The sequence below is a fragment of the Diospyros lotus genome, chromosome 15, assembly GCF_014633365.1.
Source record: "Diospyros lotus cultivar Yz01 chromosome 15, ASM1463336v1, whole genome shotgun sequence".
NCBI lineage: Eukaryota > Viridiplantae > Streptophyta > Magnoliopsida > Ericales > Ebenaceae > Diospyros > Diospyros lotus.
The window spans coordinates 32,734,329-32,753,710 of NC_068352.1; the positions used below are offsets into that span (position 1 = coordinate 32,734,329).

Here is a 19,382-nt window from a genome sequence, read left to right on the forward strand (position 1 = left end):
AGATTATATTGTATAAATACAACATCGACGATCGGGACAGCAATAGGCTAAACAACACAAAAATAAAACAAGCCTTGATGAAACGATAGGGAATGGTTGTTGTTTTGGCCCTCCAAATCAAGGGTCCAAAACTCTGTCGTTTTGGACGGCCAATGATAGTTGCTAAAAGACCATCCTGCCCCTTGCAAAATAATATTGTTGAAACTTCATAATAATCTAGAAGTTATTATTAATTTTAAATAAAATTATTATAAATTTACACATAGCACCTTAATTTATAAGAATTATTATTTGTCAAGTTTATTTATTGATATATATTTCTTTAAAACATGTAAAGAGGAATTTTTATTTTTCCACTTATTCCATTTCACTTTCACAACTTCAAGCGAATTGAAAGGACAAACACATTAAATACATATATATATATATATATATATGGGTAGTGTAGGCGATGTGTTTAAAAATTTAAAATATCACGATCTTATGAGTTTGATTATGTCTTTGTGCCAAATCTTGCAATCGCCTATATTTATTTGAGAAATTAGACTTTGAATTTTATGTCACTATAAATTTATCTATATGCTTAATTCAAATTCAAGCAGATCGTGAGTTTAAAGTGATTAAGATAGTTCTGATCGTATATTAACAACCTTTTGAGTTTTTTACGTTATAAAAAAAATATATATATATATATTTTATACATTTATATATTAATATGAGATATAAAATCTAATATATAACATGAATATCACCCGGGTCCAGATAATATCTTCGGTGTAAGCACATGTGTATTAGCCCGAATGGCGGGAAAATCGGGCCCTTTTCCGGAGGGAAACTAATCTGACTGTTCGTAGTTTTACGATTCATTTTCTGCCCTAGCAATCCATCGCTCTCCCTCTCTGCTCTGGTCTCCTACGATGGGCGATTCCGAAACCGAAACCCTAGGCATCCTAGAAGAGATTCAAGCCCTTGTCTCCGACAAGCTTCAAGTGGTAACCCCCTTCTCTCTCTCTCTCTCTCTCCATTTGCATGTATTGAAGTGGTCCGTTAGGTCAGGATTCGTCTAAATTACTCCCTGCGCAAGCTCTTATCTACTGTTGATCTGGTTTATCAATTGTGTGCAATTGGTTTTGATATTCATTAATCACGGGCTGTTGAGGCGTCACTACAAGCAAGTAATTCCGAGTCCGTGTGTTTTTGTGTCTTCTTATCTGCAAGATGAAGTATGTAAGTGGCAAGGTCCATAGCTATATAATTTTGTTATTCTTGTTGACTGTTGAACACTGAACTGGCAGTTTGATTGGTACACGCGCTGTTTAATTCCGATGACTGGTTGTAGTCCAAGCCTGGAGACACTCATAAGAATTTTCCGTGTCCATTTACCTTAAAGACAATTTGTCGATGGATAATAATCTACGGAATATGTAGATGTGCCACCAAACGATTATCTATAGATGTTTTACCTATGCCTTTATACGCCACGTGCCTCCATACTAGAATATATACGAAGCCAAGCAAATCTAACTTGGGAAGGTCATGATCAAATATAATTAATGGTAGGTTTTTACAACGGGAGATTAAATTGGCATAGAAGTGGCCTACCTGTTGACTGCTGTAGAAGTAGAGTTGATGGCATTGTATGTACCACTGTGAGTTGTGAGTTCATCGTTCAGTTTCTATTTTAGTGGCCCCATAATACTTGAGATGGAGTTCTGGGTCTTACTAGACCTAATGCCAGACTATTACTTGCCTCTACAGATATGAATGAGATAAAGGAACCATTGTTGATTTTTGTGGGGGGCTAAGCCCTGAATTTATTGTGTCCTCAGTTAGTTGCCTGTTGGTTACTGGTTTTAATTTCATGCAGTTATTCAGGGCTTCGGTAAATTGATCTTCAAAATTTATATAGTTTGTATTAACTAGGCAGTTATTCAGGTCTTTAGCAGCTTGAACTCTATAACTCTTCTCAGCTTGTTGTACATAGTTGTTCTTTAAGATCTTAATAGCTTGATATTTAGAACTCTTTTGAACTTGATCTGTATGGTAGTTCTTTGGGCTGTTGAGATTGATATTTAGAAATCTCTGTCAACTTGATGTGTGTAGTTGGTTCTTTAGGACCTTAGCCACTTGATTTGTGGAACCTCTCTTCAATTTCATGTGTGAATTTTTTCCTCTCCCATATAAGTCACCCCCATGTATAGAGATGGATAAAGAAATCCATGGATGTTTAAGCCGCCTTCATGATAATTATCCCTCAGCTTATTTCTAAGGAAAGCTAGAATTCATGTAACTAACTCCACATAATGGGATAACAAGTTGGTATCTTGTTATTTCTAAGGAATAATTACAAGTTTTGATTTTATCTAGTATTTTAAGAAATGAATCATATTTATTGTTTTTTTTTTTTGAATAACTACATCTATTCGTTTTCAAGAGATAATAAAAAATGTTCATCTTAATTAATTAAATTTATTTGAGAGATAATAATTATTAGAGATATTTATTTGATAAGTATATATATATTTAATATGAGACAATAGTCAATAAAAAACACTTGTAGAGATGTGGCTATATTTGATTGGATGAAATATCTTGTGGGTCTTTCCAGTAGGCGGCTCAATTTGATTGTTTAAAGCTATGCCATTTGGAGGCTGCTTAACTTTGAAAAGATGTAGCAATATAATATTTGCCACAAATATTTTTTTTTTTAAGACGTGGTAATTTTTAATTGACCAACAATTTGCATTTTGATAAACCTTTTTTCTTTTTCTCGCTAGGGGGAGGTAAGGTTGCTGTCTGATTGCCCTTGCATGATGAATCTTATCATATTGGGTTTAGTGTTGGCTCATGATAGGCTTAACCAGAAGAATTGTATCCTTTTTCTGCCCCTCTTTGCTATACTTGGTTTTGATGGTGAGTATGACACTGAATAGTAATAGGAAGGCTACTCTTTCTGAACATCTACTTAAGAAGCCTAAGTATGTAAAACTAGGATCACACTGGACATTTTTTATTTGCTTCTTGTATCAAGGAAAAATATTGTTTTTTTAGTTCATGCCCTCCATCTCCTACACTGCCAAACCTCTATCTTATTTGGTCAGTACTTGTCTGTTATGATGTTTTTTCCCCCCCTTGTATTTGTTGTAATTACAATGATATTGGACTATCTAGCATGTAAATTGGACAATGCAGAGATAAACTCATGATGACTTTCAGTTGGGTTGAAAATTTTAATTTCCTCTTCTTGTCTTGTGGATAGGAACTCTTCTGATTATATGTTTATTTTACTTTATTTTAGGCCTAACTGATTTCTTATTTCCCGGCTTTATTTTGTTTACCTATTTGGTGGGTCTTCCACTTCAGATTGTCATTCTGCCTTTTCTTTATCATTTCTCAGATTCTCAATACCTTTTTTTCAACTGAAATTTAATTTAAGCCATTTTTCATGAATAACTAGTGCTTAGAATCTATTGATTTAATAAATCTTGGGTTGATGGCTCTCTTTAGGTTTCCTACAAGTGGCTGAGTCGTAACTTTTTGCTGTCATCGAATGCTTCAAAGAGGTAAAAGCTCATATAAGAAATACTTATGTAAATTTGACTGTTTGTCTTCCCCAACTAATTATGTTGCTGGTTTTGGTGTATAGGATGCTTCAAGCATTTGTTGAAAAACATGGAAATGGGTTGGAAATAGTCTATACGTTGTCTGGCTGGTTGAAGAATAATCCTTCGGTCTACCATATAAGGCTTGTTTGTGGGCCAAAACTTGAAGGTCAGAAATTCTATATGGTTATGACGTTCATGCCTTTCAATTGTAATTTATCATTATGTTCACATTTCCATTTTCTGGAATATTATGCTGAGGCAAATGCCTAACATCGTAGTTGATGTCTTCTCACTATTTTGAGCCTAATTCTTTAGCTTTCTGACTGCTAATCTTCTGATTTTGATTAGAACCAGCTTATCAGTTTTTGCTTCATGGAGCATGGACAGTACTATAATTTTTCAAATATTGTTCATATGTGAAAACACAAGCTTTAAGAAATCTAAATGGCATACAGCTTGAGAATGTTTTATTTAAGGTCGAAATATTGTAAAATCATAACATATAGATTTGTGAAGTTTAGTTATTTCTTACTCAAACATATATAGGGATTCTGTGCTTTACCAGGTTGTCCTTTGTCTTAATCAAGGCTACCATACTGAAACCTACCAGTTTTCATGCTCCAGCATATACCTGGTAGAAGTCTATATATTATTACTTCTCTTCAAGAAAATATGGATGATGACTTTTTCCTGAAAAATCTCTGTATCACTAGTTGGTGATATTTGTTTTTTGAGTCCAAGAGTAATTGATAATCCTGTTGCCTACAGGAAGAATTGTTGATTTGGGATTGTCTTATCTTGACTTTTTTTACAGAAGCCAAAAAAGAATTTGATGGCAATTGCTCGGTTCAGGTGTATAGTGTGCAAGCTTGCATCCCAAAGGATCCGGCAGCACTTTGGAATGCTGAATTTGTGCAAGCAGAAGAACTATGTAGGCAGCCCCCCACAATTGACAATTGCTTGCGAGATAACAGGTCCACTTGTTGAACCTTTAAGTTCAATTTATCATTGGGTAGGTGATGTGCATGTTGATGATTACATCGACATCATGGAACTGCCTTTTTTTTTTTTCAGGCATTAAGTTTTTCTTGATTTTACTATTTCTCAATTATTCAGTACTTGTTTCATTCCATCTTGTGTTTGGATAGAGGGATTTCAAATGGTGTCATTTGAAATTTATAATTTGAAATGCAAATGCTTGTATTTCAAATTCTATCATTGAAATAACACCCATGGAGGTGTCATTTGAAATCCTTCTATTTCTTGGGTTCAAATTTAGGGTAGATTTGGATCCAAATCCAAATGCTTCCAACAATATTTGCATCTAAACAATGGATTTGGAATTTCAAATCCCAAATGATCAGTTTATCTTAAAAAAGGGAAATCCAAATGACCCTACCCAAATGCACTTTAAGTGTTCCTTCATATTTCAAGCTTCACGCCTTATTTGATCTCATCCACCAACTCAGTGTCATCTGCAACTAGCATATGCTAAGGCACCTCTGTCTGGTTATGTTCAGTGAGTTCATGTATTAGCAGGGAAAAGAGGTATTGTAGGTCCTTGATATAATCCAATTGTAATCGGAAAAGTCTTAGTATCTCCTCCACATGTTTTGACAAGTGTTTTTAATCCATGGTACATGGCTTTAATAACCTTTATAAAGTAATTCAGACTCCTTTTTCTCTCTAAAATACTCCATAAGATCTCTGTGGAGACTATGCATAAGCTTTTTTCTAAATCTATAAACACCATATGTAAATCCTTTTGTTTATCTCTATAAGAAGTTTAAATATACCATACCTTGCTCCTTTCCTGATGCTCGCAGCATCATTATTTCAGGTTCTGTGGAATTTCAAATTTTTTCGTCAAGCGCAATGTTGATGGAACAGCTCTCAGCACTGCAGCTCCACAACCCAAGACTTCAGGGCTGACAGGGTTGAGCAGAAGTAATTCAACAAATCAAAATGTGGCTACCTCTCATTCTCAGCAGAAGAAAGTCCAACAATCAAGCCCCAAGGTCAGTGTAGTGTCTCCCAATGTGGTAAAAGATGTTAAAACTGAGAGTCATATTACAGGAGGTCAAGAGAGACCTCCTGAAAAAGAAAAAGTTCCTCAATTGCCTGCTAACAAAAAGAAAGCCCATAAGGATAAGAACACTTCAGGAAATGGGGGCTCATTAGCAAATATGTGGGATCGGGCATCCATAAAGTTGAAGCCTGGCAGCACCACCAAAGAAGCTAATAATACTGTTTCAGACGCCACTGGTTGGTTTCCATCTCATCTTGTTTGGTTAAAGAGATGATTTACTTGATGCTTAATTAAATGAAAGTGTTTTTCCACCAAGTCTTACCATCAAGTAATTTTTGTCTTCACATTTTAACTTTTTCAATGTGTTATTAGCTAGTGCAGAAGCTCAAATATATGCTCAAGAAGCAACAGAGGCTATAAGTAGTGATGATGATGATGGCCTGCGTGTTAACTTGAAGAGAGCATCCAATGGTGAAGGCAGTAGAAAGAGAAGGGTTGTGTTGGATTTCTCAGACGAAGAAGCTGAATATAAAGATGCTGTAAATCTAGCATCGCCAGATCCCCCCAAAAGGCAATCTTTTCTGAATAAAGAGAGTATTAAATCCTCAAGTCCGGAGAAGAATAATTTGGCTACTGGCAGAGAAAAAGATAACAAACTGAATGTGAAGGAAGATAATGTATCTCAGAAGTCTAAAGAACCATCAAGGGAAGATTCATCCATTGTCAGCAAAGGCAAGACTTCTGAGGTTTCCCCTTCAGACAACGTTCACAATCCTGAAAATAATATAAAATCACTGGACAAAGTGAATGATGCTCCTTCAACTTCACCTAAGAGGAGAAAAGTATTGAAGACTGAGATTGATGAGCGCGGGAGAGAAGGTACGTGCAAGAGGCCTGGCTTATTGAACTTTTCTATTGTGAGAAGTCTCATTCCCTGCATAATTTCTTTTGTTATGCTAGTGATGAAAGAGAGTTATACTATTAGTGGTCCTTATTATAATGCTTCCTATTAAATGAACTCCTTTATCTGAGCTACACTCTTGAATACGTTTTTATTATCCTAGAGATCTTGACAAATGTTATATGGTTTACAGGTGCACTGGCTAAATGACTAAAACATATTTGTAGTATATTGTTATTTAGATTAACATATCTTTGTCAGGATCCTAGTCCTAACTAAGGTTTTCCTTGAAGATAGAATTGAGAGTGAGGGAGAACTAGAATGAATTGAGGAAGAAACATGCAGAATAATAGGGAGAAACAGACAAAAATGAGGGAGAAACTGACAGAATTGTAGGGGCAAACAAATAGAAAACAGGGAGAGAATTGAGATTAAGAAAGAAACTCAGTTATGATATTCTAATAATTCTGATATGATTCTCGGAACAGTGGCATAGATTATATATAAAGCTATCTGGCAGTTATTTTACAGCAGTTATCACTACTCCACTACTTCCCCACTGCTCCATAAGTGTCAATTAACTGTAAATAATACTCAGCTACTCCTAATTCATAACTGTAAATAAAAATAACTTCCTAATTCATCTAGGTTGTGACAATCTTTACGTAGATGCTCTTGGCAACTCCGAATGAACCTTCTTCTCCAGAGGAAGGTGCTCTGTTAACTGAGTACCTAACTTTTTTATGAATCTGCTTTTTTTTGTTTTTTATGTTAATTTATTTTTTCACGTTATGCCTCAGTAACGAAGGTTGTTTGGGAGGGCCAAGAGACAGAGGCCAAAGCAGATGGTAACACGGTCAAGAAAGAAGATAAGCCGCCCTCAAATAACATCAGTGGAAACAGGTAAGTGCTTTAGCAATTAACTTTTTTAATGAATATGAGATAAATATATTTTTACTTTATATTACTCAGGATACGTTTTCACACCCTAAACTGGCATTATCTCCTTAAAGTTGATGCAAAAAAATTAATTGGTCTAAGGATCATTTTCGGTTCTATGATATTTGGTTCTTAATTTCTTGTTCCTTGTAGATCTGTGATCAGAAGAATTTGGAATCCTAGGTTAAGAAAATGATTAGAGTTTCTATTTCTTTATATTATGGATGTACGCGCGTGCGTGCGTGCGCACGTCTCCAAGACATTCATCGTGCTCTTTGATGTTGTTGGGCATTGAGACCCAAATCACCACCTGTCAATTCCTGTAAGCATGGGACTTATATCCTTTAGGGAAAACTCCAATGATCGAGCTATTGTTCAGATTCTAGAGAATGAGCATGAAAAGACTGTAAGCAAGTTAAGATCTTGAGAACCCCTGTTACCTATAGAGTTATCGAGCTTATACAGCCTGATCTAGGATGGCTCAAGCATGATTTTTGTTGACCCATCTCTTGTGATGTGACTCGGGGTTGGATATGGCCTTACTTAGTGTATGGCCCCTACTTCTTGGTTCATTCCTGAGCCCATGCCTGTGCTAGCCAAAGAGAAGGGCATGGTGACATGTGGCTACTTGACAGAAGGGACACGTGTCACTTCAAGACTGGGCCACGTGCTGCCTTGGCAGGGTATTTATCCTCCATCCATCACTCTTGAAAAATTTCCTGAGAGGAGGGATGAGGAACTGCTTCCTGCTTTTGGAATGCCAGTTAGCCGAGGGTTCTTTGAGCCATGAAAATAGCTTTATGAACTTCTTAAGAAATGCATGCCCCATGGACCATTTTTATCAACCTTGATGACTAATGTTCTTTTGGGGGGTTAAATTGGGAAAGATGAACATTTTCGAGAGAGATGACTGTAGTCAGTAAATAAAACCAATTGAAAGACAAGACAATACTTGTTTATATGGTGACCCTAAAAGAGTTAAGAGGCCTTAACAACTAAGTAAAATAGCACCGTCATTTACTTGGCGGAAAAAAAAAAAAAAACACCATAAATTAGAGCCAATATACCTCGGTAATTTGTCCTTTCTAGATTGGAGATTGGATTTAATCGCCCATTTTATTGCCTGCGCAGTAATAGGAAGCATAATGGTATAATTTTTATTAATTTCATTCTTTGTTAGTTTATCGTGCTTTATGTTGCATAACCTATTTGTCGATACAGTTGTTCTGCTTGTCAAAATTTTACACTGGCACCGGTTGGTTTATGATACAGGCCAGAGGCAACTAAGAAGTCACCAGCTGTGGGGACCACGGCCCCATCTAAAGCAGGAAATAAGAAGGCAGGAAACCCCAAGGACCCCAAACAAGGAAATATAATGTCATTCTTCAGGAGGGTTTAAATACCCCCACCCCATCCGCCCCCCTTCTTTTTGACCTTTTTCTTTGTGTCTCCCTAGTTATTATGAGGCTGCTTCTATTGGTTGGTTTTGTCTGGATATGTTACTTTTTGGGTTATTGTTGAAATTGATTGGAGCAGCTGCTTTACTTGCTTGTCCAATTTTATGAAAATATATATTGGCTAAATTTATAAATGTCCTTAAATTTTTATGTTTTTTTTTTTATGATCACTTAATTTTTTTATTATTTCAATTATATCACTGAATTTGCATTTTTAATTCAATTTAATTCTTATATTATAATTTTTTTATGTAACAACTTGAATTTTTTATTATTTTGATTATATTTTTAAATTTATTTAATTTTTACATTTTAACATAAAATGTGTATTTTATTATTTTATTATTTTTTTATACATAAAAATGAGCTAAATTAATTTAAAATTTTATACACAAATGTAATTAAAATAATAAAAAAAGAAATTATAATAAAAAAGAGTTAAAAGTATAAAAGTTAATTTAAAAAATAAGTTTAGTGATGTAATTAAAATAATAAAAATTTTAAATAATTATAAAAATACATAAAAATAAAAATAAAACAAAAATATAGATTTAGCCAAATATATTTCATGATCACAAGGTTTAGAACGGGCGATTGCGCTCAACAAATACATATGGCAGCAAATTTGAATAATCTCTTAAAAACATTTGCGTTTGCTTTAATGTATACCATCTGGGAATATATGCTGCAACAGTGGCTATGGCCAAATCAATCCGTACCAGAATTTCAGTTTCAAACCTGTGAGGAATCCAAATTGGTTGTCCCAAAACTGAGAGAAATAGAGAAATTCTTGAGAATTAACCATTTTTACCAGCTTCGTGCTAGGTCATGCTACTTTCTGATCAACCAAAAGAATGCTCTCAATCGACGAGATTAGCTGCAAGCTGAAGAACAAAATGCAGAAATAGCAAAAGCCGATGCTTCCCAGGTAGCATAAGAAACTACTGCAAGTTTCCAAAATCAAAAGGAGAACCAGATCCCTATCAATCAACCGCTTGAGTAGAATGATACACGTGATATACATTTGGGCTTACAAAAGCAACTACCAATATGCATTCAGTTATCAGGTGTCTCGAACCAAGTTCGTTGGCTCACTCAAAACATAATTTGGTAGTTCATATTTTGCACCTGCAAAAAGATTTGTTTAAGCCATTTTGTGTGCATTCAACCGAATAATGTAGAACAAGTGAGGAAGTCGAAATACAAAAATTTCAATTACAAGATTCCAAAAGTTTAGTGCAGAATCATGACTACATTAGTTCTTAGCAGAAAATTCTTTTGGCTGGCTAGGAGACTGGGAGAATATTCACCACAAAAGAATATGAACGGTAAATAAGTAGAGCGCGAAGCACCACATAAATACCTCTTTCATCATAACATACTGTCAAATCAGCACTTTGCAAGATGACCCCTGCGCTGTCCACAATTGCTTGGGCAAGTGTTAGATCAGCTTCAGCAGCAGCACGAAGTGCATCCCATATTTCTAGTGCAAACAAGAATGGTAATTATTTTCAGATTTTCTATACTTGTTGATGTGCCATGTGCAATCAAAGAGAGAGTTCGTATGCTGCTGAATGAAACATTTTTCTTGGGGGAATCAATTTTCCATGTGCTATTAACATATTATGTTCAGATATGGTATTTCCCCAGCAGATAATGAAATTCCAAGATCATTTCAAACTAGTCTAACCACCCAACACAATCTTGTGGATTCTTAATCTTGTCTCTCCTACATTTTAACATGCTGAAGTTTTTGCACACCTCCCATAGTCCTTCCTCTGAAAGGATTACATATAGGTGTTGGCATGTATTACTCGATTACATTTTCTAGAAAAGTGAAGTAACATTGTGTTGGGATCAAATAATGCAAATCAAGAAAATAAACACATAAATCAATGAGAAAATAATGACAAAAAATTAATGTGATTCAGTTCAACAACTTAGGTCCACAATCCCATCACAAGGGGATATTCCATTAGTCAAAACAAACTAACCTCATGATTTCAGATAATTGGTCATGCCACACACCGGGGCTTTGGTTATTAAGCTATGGAACACATGACACACAACCACAATAATCTGGATATATCTCTCCACATATTATAAGTGGTCAATCAACAATTGAACCAAGGTTGCCCTATTTATAGGTACCAAATCACAATTTGGCAGGACTATATTTCCCAACTTATCCTAATTCCCTAATTAGAATCATCATTTGATAAGGATTATTTGAGAGACCATTCCTTCATCAGATTAATCTTATTAGATGAGATAAAATAATCCCAATCAATTTAAAATTTGAAGGTTATTTCAACACATCGGTCTCTGTAAGAACTCCCAAACAATGTTTAGGTAATTTACATTCAATACCTTTCCTTCCACCATAGTGAGGTGCAGTGTCCCAAAATTCCTCACGCATTTGCATAAGTTGAGTCTTTGTTATCTGTGGTGAATGCTTCCAAGGTTTTGGCTTTTGGATCTTCTTCACTGTGCCTGTGATGATAATTTAATTCCCACCCATGGATTAGCACATGATCACTAAAGCAAGAGTAGTTTAGTCAAGATTCAGTTCAGCCATAATCCAGCTCCATCAGTACAATAGACAGAACTAATCAAGGAAATGCATTATGAATTTCCTATTCACCTATAAATTCTGAAAAACAAGTTCAATATTCTTAAAAAAAAAAAAAAAAAAGATGATAATCAAAACACACTGAAAAAAGAGGGAATGATTTGCTCCACTTCCATATTCCCAATTGCTTTTCTATTCATGAAACTGAATTTTTCATTATGCATTAGCGCCTGTGTGTGTGTGTGTGTGATAGAGAGAGAGAGACAGAGAGAGATGGGTGTGCTAAGAAGCCAAGGTTAAGAGGAAAGACATGAAGGAACTTTGAAAAGACAAAGGATCATAACAATTCATATATGTTGACAAATTATTCTTATAGATTTAGCACATGAAAAAGAATTGTGACTTCAAAAGGTTTCACATTTAAATCGTTTAACCCAGTCACGGTAAAACCAACAGCTGAAATAGATACTCTAAATGGCTGACCAAATAGGTCCAGCTATGTGATGAATTCTCACTTTCTTGATGCTTTTTTTTTTTTATTTACTTGCTTATTATTATTATGATGATACATAATACAAGCTTTTTCATAAGAAAGAAGAGTTAAGTTTTGCCACAACTATCTAAACCAAATGCAGAAACTTAGGTTGCATTCTCTTTATTGTTTTTTTGCCCGTTTTGAGTTTTTAGTTTTTCAAAATATTGAAAACACATTTACTTTACTATTTTCAAAAATGCATTTTTGGAAACAAAAAAAATATTTGTAAAGGAAATCCAAGTTTTGGGTGTTTTCAGCCAAAACACGCTGAAAACACCAAAACGCAAAAAACACCCCCTCACCCAATCTCGCACACATCTCTCGTCACTCTCTCTTCTCTTCTCTCTTTTCTCCTTTATTCCCTTCCTTCTCAACCCTCGGCCGTCAATTGCGCCCGCCACCGCCATGAGCCGCCGTCGACGGCTTCTTACCCTTCGATCTTGCTGATTTTGTCTCCTTTCTCCTTTTCCTTCTCTTGTTGATTTTTGGATATGTTGGTTGATGGACCCTTGGGTGTCAGGTAGTTGCCTTTGATAGCCGGAAACCACCGGCCACGATGGTCGGTGGCGATTGACAATGCGTATATGGGCGAGTGTAGTTTAGTCGAACGTTTAAGCTTAGATCTAAGGAGATCTGTTAGATCTTGCTGATATTTGGATATGTTGGTCAATGAGCCATTGGGTGTCAGGTGGTTGCCTCTAATCACCAAAAATCATCGGCTGCGATGGCCAGTGGCGACTGGCAGTGTATTTTTCACTTGTGGTCGAAAATTAAAAATTAGATTTACGAAAATTCATCTGTTAAATTTGGTCCATTTTTGTATATGTTAATCCCATTGGCTTGGAGTGTCTAATGATAGGCTTTGATTGTGTGAATCTTTGGTTGGTGGTGGTCATCAGTGATAGAGAAGATGCAGGGCGCCGAAGAGAATAGAAGAAGAAAAGAGAAAAAAAGAAAAAAAAATTATTCTTAAATTTTGAAAATAAAATTATATATTTATTTAAAATTTTAAAAATATAGTATATCTATATTATAATTAAAAATATAGGATAACATATACTATATTATTAAGTATATTATACATATTATGTATAATAATATTTAATATAAATTATCGGTAAGATGTATGTGAGTCAGTGAACTAAAACGCGGCCTAGGCAGCGCCGAGGTGCTAGGCGGCTGCTGGCCACCGCGATTATGGCCAAATCGACCACCTTAGGCGCCGGCCCGGCTAATCGGTACCGGGCGGCGCCTAGGCGGCCAAGGCGGGCGTCTAGCCGCGTGACCGCCTGGTCGATTATGGCCTAATCGGCTGCCTGGGCCGCGTGAATCGATTTAGTATAAATTTATTAGAGTTTTTGTTTCCCCTTACCCGTTACCCCTTCTCTCTCACGCGCACCGCCACCGTCTCTTGCAGTTGCAGAGTCGCCTCTCTTGTGCTCGCGCACTGCCATCGATTTCCCCTTCTCTCTCGTGTTCGCACACCGGTTGTAGAGTCGCCTCCGGTAAGCAGTAAGCAAGCAGCAACACTGATTTCCCCTTCTCTCTTGTGTTCACACACTAGTTGTAGAGTCGCCTCCGATTTCCCCTTCTCTCTCGTGCTGCTTGCTGTTGTGTGTTGCCTCTTTTGTTTTCTTTTTGTTATTTAATTTAGGATTTATGTTAATATTTGATTATTTGTTATTCACTTATTTAAATATTTATTAATTATTATTATTAATGTTTTTAAAAATTTAATGTCATTCCATTATTGTTGTATTATTATTGATTTATGTTGCATTATTAATGTTTTTCAACTTTGATTTAATTGAAAATAACATCAAATTACATCACAAAATTAAAAAATAAAAAAGAATAACAGTTTTCCTAGGCCCCGCCTAGGTGCTAGGCCCCAGCCTGGCGCCCGACTAGCGCCTAGCGCCTTTTAGAACACTGATGTGAGTAATTCATTAATCATAATTATTATTTTATTTTAATAGTAGAATTTCATTAAAAAAGAGTTAATTTTATTATTTAATAATTAAATTTATTAAATAAAATATTATAAAATATTTTTTTAAAAATTATAAAGTAAACGTGTTTTTTAGTTTTCTATTTTAAGAAACAATTTTTAAGAATGATAAAAAATACACGTCTTCAAAAATCTCAAAACATAAATAAAAATAAATTCAAAACTGAAAATTGAAAACAACGCAACCTTAATATTCAAATAAGATATTGTCAATGATCCAAGGGAATACATGCTTGCGGGTCATTCTCCAAAGTAGCATGAAAGCAAAGCCTTACCAATCCATTGCCCCAGCCCCTGAGTATAAACATTCGTAGTACAAACTGATGCAAAATCTGGAAGTAGTCGAGCTAGAAAAAATTAGCCACAGGACACCATTGCAATTGACCGCAGTGTCATGATTCTATCAGAAATATTGACCTACCACATTCACATTCCAAACCTAATTTTAACTGTCCTTCTCACTGCTGCCCATGCCTAACAGTAGCAGCCAAACTTGGTTCAAGTTTCCTAAGTCATTACGCCAAACTCAACCAATTTTGGTTGAATTTCTAAATTACTGCCCTCGTCAGAAGAGAGAAGATCTTAGGAACTGATAGAAATACTGAACAGGCTAATTCAGTAATTTTATCCCAGATTTTCCACAAAATAATTTCAGCTGACTAGGCCCAAAGCCTAATTGAGCATGGATTCTCTGAACAATAATCTGGAAGTAACATACTAACCCGAAGCATCAAGTTTTAGATGATATCACAACAATACAAATTAAGTAGATGTATCCATATAGTATAGATGCCAATATTCTAAGCTCCCGTAATCCAATCTAAGCTACGCAAACATAGCAAATCCAAAGATAATTCCTGCTATGCTAAAATATAAACATAACTAACCGCATAAACATCTGACAATCAGAGACAATGTCCGAACACACTTTACCGGATGATGTGCCTAAACTTTGATAATCAAAGACAAACGCCTAAATTCGAGTAAAGTAATTAAGAGAACCGCGGCGCGGAATAGCGGCAAACTCACCATCTCCTCTGCTCTCCGACGATCCAGCACATCCCATGGCGTTCCTCTTTAACGCACAGTCCTGAGAAGTCGAAGGAAGGCTAAATCATAGCGAGAGCTCAGTGTTTGGCGCTCCGGAAAATCTTCTGGTAAAGTTTTCCCGGAAAGAGCAGGAAAATTAGGGGGAAAGAAATGGATCGTTGAGAGGCCAAGATCGATTCAATTTGCACTCTGAGAGAGAGTAATAGTAAATCACTACAGAAGAGAAGGCGGCTAGAGAAGAGTCGTATTAATAGTGTGGTTATTATTATTATTATTATTATTAGTGGTGGTTGGCTGTCACGGTATCATTCTAGCGGGCGTCGGCCAGAGCTTCTATCTCCTGTGCTTCGTCCTACAGTAAAGTCGTCTCCGACTCTCCCGCGCTCACGTGCCTCGGCATTCTTCTGATTTCTTAGCTGGAATGTGATTATTGGTTCTAAGTTTGTATGGGCATTTAAATTTTGGTTTGAATTGAAAAATAGGGTAAAATTGAACTAAAAAATCTGGTTCGATTTAAAAAATCGATCTTCAATTCGACCCTGGTTTTAGAACCAAAAGACTGAATAAATTATTATTATATATATATATGGGGTTAATCGTATATTTTATTTTTATATTTTAATTTTTTTTTCATGTAATCACTCTAATTTTTTATTATTTTGATTATACCTATTGACCTGTATTTTTTATTTAGTTTAATTTTGGTACCTTCAATTTTTTTTATGTGATAACATAAACTTTTTATTGTTTTGATTATAGTTCTAAAACTATATTTTCAAACTAATTTAACCTATGTACTTTAACATGAATAGAATGTAACGTATATTTTGTCATCTTATTTTATTATTTTTTTTTACATATGAAATGATAGGAATTAAATTGACTCAAAATACATGCCAATGAGTGTAATTGAAAAAACAAAAAGTTCAGATTATCACATGAAATAAATGTCAAACTACGAGAGTTAAATTGACTTGAAAATTAAGTTCAATAATATAATCGAAATGACAAAAAATTTTGAATAATCACACAAAAAATAAGTAAAACTATAATGATAAAAATATGAATTTGACCGTTTATGTATATATATATATGTAGTATTGTTGTTCTATTTTTGTCTTGTTGTAGTAATTGTGTTGTATACAACAACATTTAGTTGCGTTGTGGACTGTACCAACCCAATCAAGCCTGGCCCAACCCAGCTCCGTCTTGGTCCATGGCCCAATTCGACTCCATCTTGACCTAATCTTGGCCCATGACCCATAGCCCAATCTTGGCCTTGCGCTAGTTTGTGACAACCATCATCACCAATATGTGCTGGATGTTCTTACGCACATCCTCATTAATGCCAGATCGCATCCTCATTAATGAGGGTTCCGTTGACACCATGCCATTGTCAGGGAGCTTTGTCTGCATCTGATATTCAGTCCCATCGCCCTGCAACGCTCGATGCAAGCATGCATACAGAATGATTTCTCTTCTTTCTATATAAACTAGCTCTCTCTAGAACTAAAATATGTTCTTCTCTAACCTATTGATACTCTGTCAACTTGTTTTTTTACTTATTTGAGTGTTTGAGTGTTTGCAAATACCAACCCCCCTTCGATGGATTGATCGTTAGAGCTTATTCTTTATTGTTGCAAGCTTACCTCCAACCACCCTTTTGGGTTGGAAGAAACGTTGTATACAACTGCAAATACATTGTTATAAATATAACCATATGTATTGTTATAATATAACAATTTACATGTACATATAGATCGAATCGAACCGATTCGATCGTGCCCATATATAGTTTAGTTTTCGATTCAAAATGTTTACCAATTTTGGTTTCAGTCTAGTCTGAAACGAACTAATTGAACATCGCAAAAATTTAATAAAAACTTATGATTCGAATAGCATGAAATTTTCATCTGCTCTTTATATTAACACAAGCTGTGAATTTTGAACTAGACGTCATGCCACATTCTAATAGGACCCCGTTTGTGTGTGATCCACTCAAATGAGAGGCTGTTTGGCTAGACTTTACTTAAAGAAGACTTTAAGTTATCTTTAGTTCCAAGTTCATTAAAACTTTTAAGTTAATAGAGTGTTTAGATTAAATAAGACTTAAATTAAGATAAGTAATATTTTAGTTAAATCAAAATAATCAAATAAAATTAATAAAAATTGTCAGTTTGATTTAGTTTTTAAGTTTGACAATTTTGATTATTTCGATTCAATTCGGTCTCCGTATTAAAAAAAATGAAATAACTAAATCAATTAAAATGTCAAAAACGAAGTTTTTTATTAATTTTTTAACTTTTTCTCTTTTTTAGTTTTTTGGGTCGGTTTGAATTTTTCAATTTGTTCGGTTTGATCATCTATTTGGTTGGTTTAGTTCAATTTTTTATACAAGTTCGATTTATTCAGTTTGAGCAATTCAGTCGATTTATTAATTGAATTGACCAAATACTCACCCTTAATTTAAACTATTAGTTAAAAATTGATTTGTTTGATAAAAGAGAATTCTATAAGTTAATGAGAAATTATAAAATGATCAAAAAGGACATATCATTTTTTTATAAATAAATTCATTAAATATCATTTATAATGAAATGTATAATTAATTATATTTTGTAACAAAACATATTTCGTATATTATGATTTAAATTTTTGTTTAATCAATATATTATATCTAAATATATTCCATAAAATTTTATATTTTAAAATATATATATGTGTGTATAACTAAATTTATTACCCATCACTAACGATACTAAAGTTAGAGGGAAAGAAAAAGGAAAAGGGAAATGGAAATGGAAAGAGAGCTCAACACAACTCGTTGGCGATAGGTTTCATCACCTTCTAATCTTAGTGCTTCATCTTTCTCCTTTTATCATTGATGTTTCTTCTTCTTATTCATATAGCGATCGTGCTCTTGATACCAAATGACAATGACCCAAAGATGAATAAGGTGAAGGAGGAAAATGGAGATGAGAAGAAACGAATACGAGGGTTAGAGATGTGGTTAAAAATCTTTAATTTGTTTGAGGGTAAAATAATCTTTTAATTTGGTCAAAGTCACATTTTTATTGTTAGCTTTAAAGTTTCAAAATTGGAAAGCTAGCCCATAATTTTTTGTTTTAATTTTTAAAGCATCAATCATATAACTTTTATGTTAGGTAATATTTTAATAATCTAAATGTTGGAATAGTCATATGGCAATTAATGAAATTTAAAAATTTTTACATCAGAGATGTGCTACGAAAACTTACACAAATCATATACAGTTTGAGTATTTAAGTAATGCAATATTACATCATATATAATATAATAAATACGCTTTAAATCTCAATGTCAGGTGGGTGTAGAAATTATTTTTATACTGAAATCTTATTCTTCTCAGATTGTTAGGAGTTTACTATTCCTTCACTCTCTAGTTGGGTAGGTGTTCCTGGCAACGGCCTTCTTTATGGTGATGTAACTTGTCGCTCGCCTCTTTAGGTCGTCTAGGCTAGCAGAAGGCTTCCGAGCTAGCGAGTTGGCAAATGACCTCGATTGAGGCCCAACCATAATAGTGTGTAGAGAGATTGTCGGATTGAGGTTCTTGATTTGGATGGCCTCTTAGTTGAATCAATTCATGAACACCTGGAGTGACTCGCCTTTACCCTGTTTTAAGTTAATTAGGCTGGTCGAGGTTTTATGATGAACTCGCTGGTGGAGAAGTGGGTAAGAAAACGGGCAGTGAGATTGGAGAAGTCATGGATATAATTTGGCTCTAGAAAGGAGAACCACAACATGACCAACTTCTTCAATGTGCTGGGAAAGGCTCGACACATGATCGAGTTCGTGCCTCCGTTTAGTAACATTGCAACATTGAACATGGTGAGGTGCTCCCGAGGGTCGATAGTGCCATCATATGGCTCTAAGGTACTAGGGAGGCAAAAACCATCCGGTAAAGGTAACCCAATAATGAATTATGAGAAATGATGGCCAGAATAATACAATGATGTAGAAGGTGGGGGAATAGGGGTATGGGTAGCCTGATGGTGTTGGTGGCGGCTACCCTCTGCATCGTTGTCAACCCGTTCACTACGTTGGTCATGTTGCTGATTTCGGGTTAACTTAGCAATTTGGTTTTGAAGCTGGAGATGGTCTGGAATAGACCCTCCATGGTGGTTGGATTTTCTAAAAGGTGGTTAGTGTTTGGGTTTTCTAGGTTAAGGACACTTCTGGTTTTGGCCATGGAAAAATAATTGAGATTGGTATGTGATGGTTTGGTGAGGTTTATGGGGTAGGTA

At 35.0% G+C, this 19,382-nt stretch overlaps 2 protein-coding genes across 3 annotated transcripts; one reads left to right on the forward strand and one right to left on the reverse strand.

The window, feature by feature from the left end:
• Window positions 1-779: 779 nt before the first annotated feature.
• Window positions 780-9,065, forward strand: LOC127792615 (uncharacterized). Its single transcript, XM_052323197.1, has 8 exons — window positions 780-992; window positions 3,508-3,563; window positions 3,647-3,771; window positions 4,420-4,579; window positions 5,446-5,870; window positions 6,007-6,513; window positions 7,336-7,438; window positions 8,747-9,065. Exons 1-8 carry the CDS (start codon window positions 918-920, stop codon window positions 8,871-8,873), a joined length of 1,578 nt encoding a protein of 525 aa, XP_052179157.1. The 5' UTR covers window positions 780-917; the 3' UTR covers window positions 8,874-9,065.
• Window positions 9,066-9,828: 763 nt separating this feature from the next.
• Window positions 9,829-15,329, reverse strand: LOC127791372 (uncharacterized). 2 transcript variants are annotated; one of them, XM_052321203.1, is made up of 5 exons: window positions 15,079-15,329; window positions 11,302-11,424; window positions 10,295-10,414; window positions 9,978-10,059; window positions 9,829-9,875 (listed from the first exon to the last, which is right to left on the reverse strand). In XM_052321203.1, exons 1-4 carry the CDS (start codon window positions 15,113-15,115, stop codon window positions 9,995-9,997), a joined length of 345 nt encoding a protein of 114 aa, XP_052177163.1. In that variant the 5' UTR covers window positions 15,116-15,329; the 3' UTR covers window positions 9,829-9,875; window positions 9,978-9,994. The 2 variants fall into 2 exon arrangements, with proteins under 2 accessions (XP_052177163.1, XP_052177162.1); XM_052321202.1 differs by having other exon boundaries at window positions 9,829-10,059.
• Window positions 15,330-19,382: the final 4,053 nt, after the last annotated feature.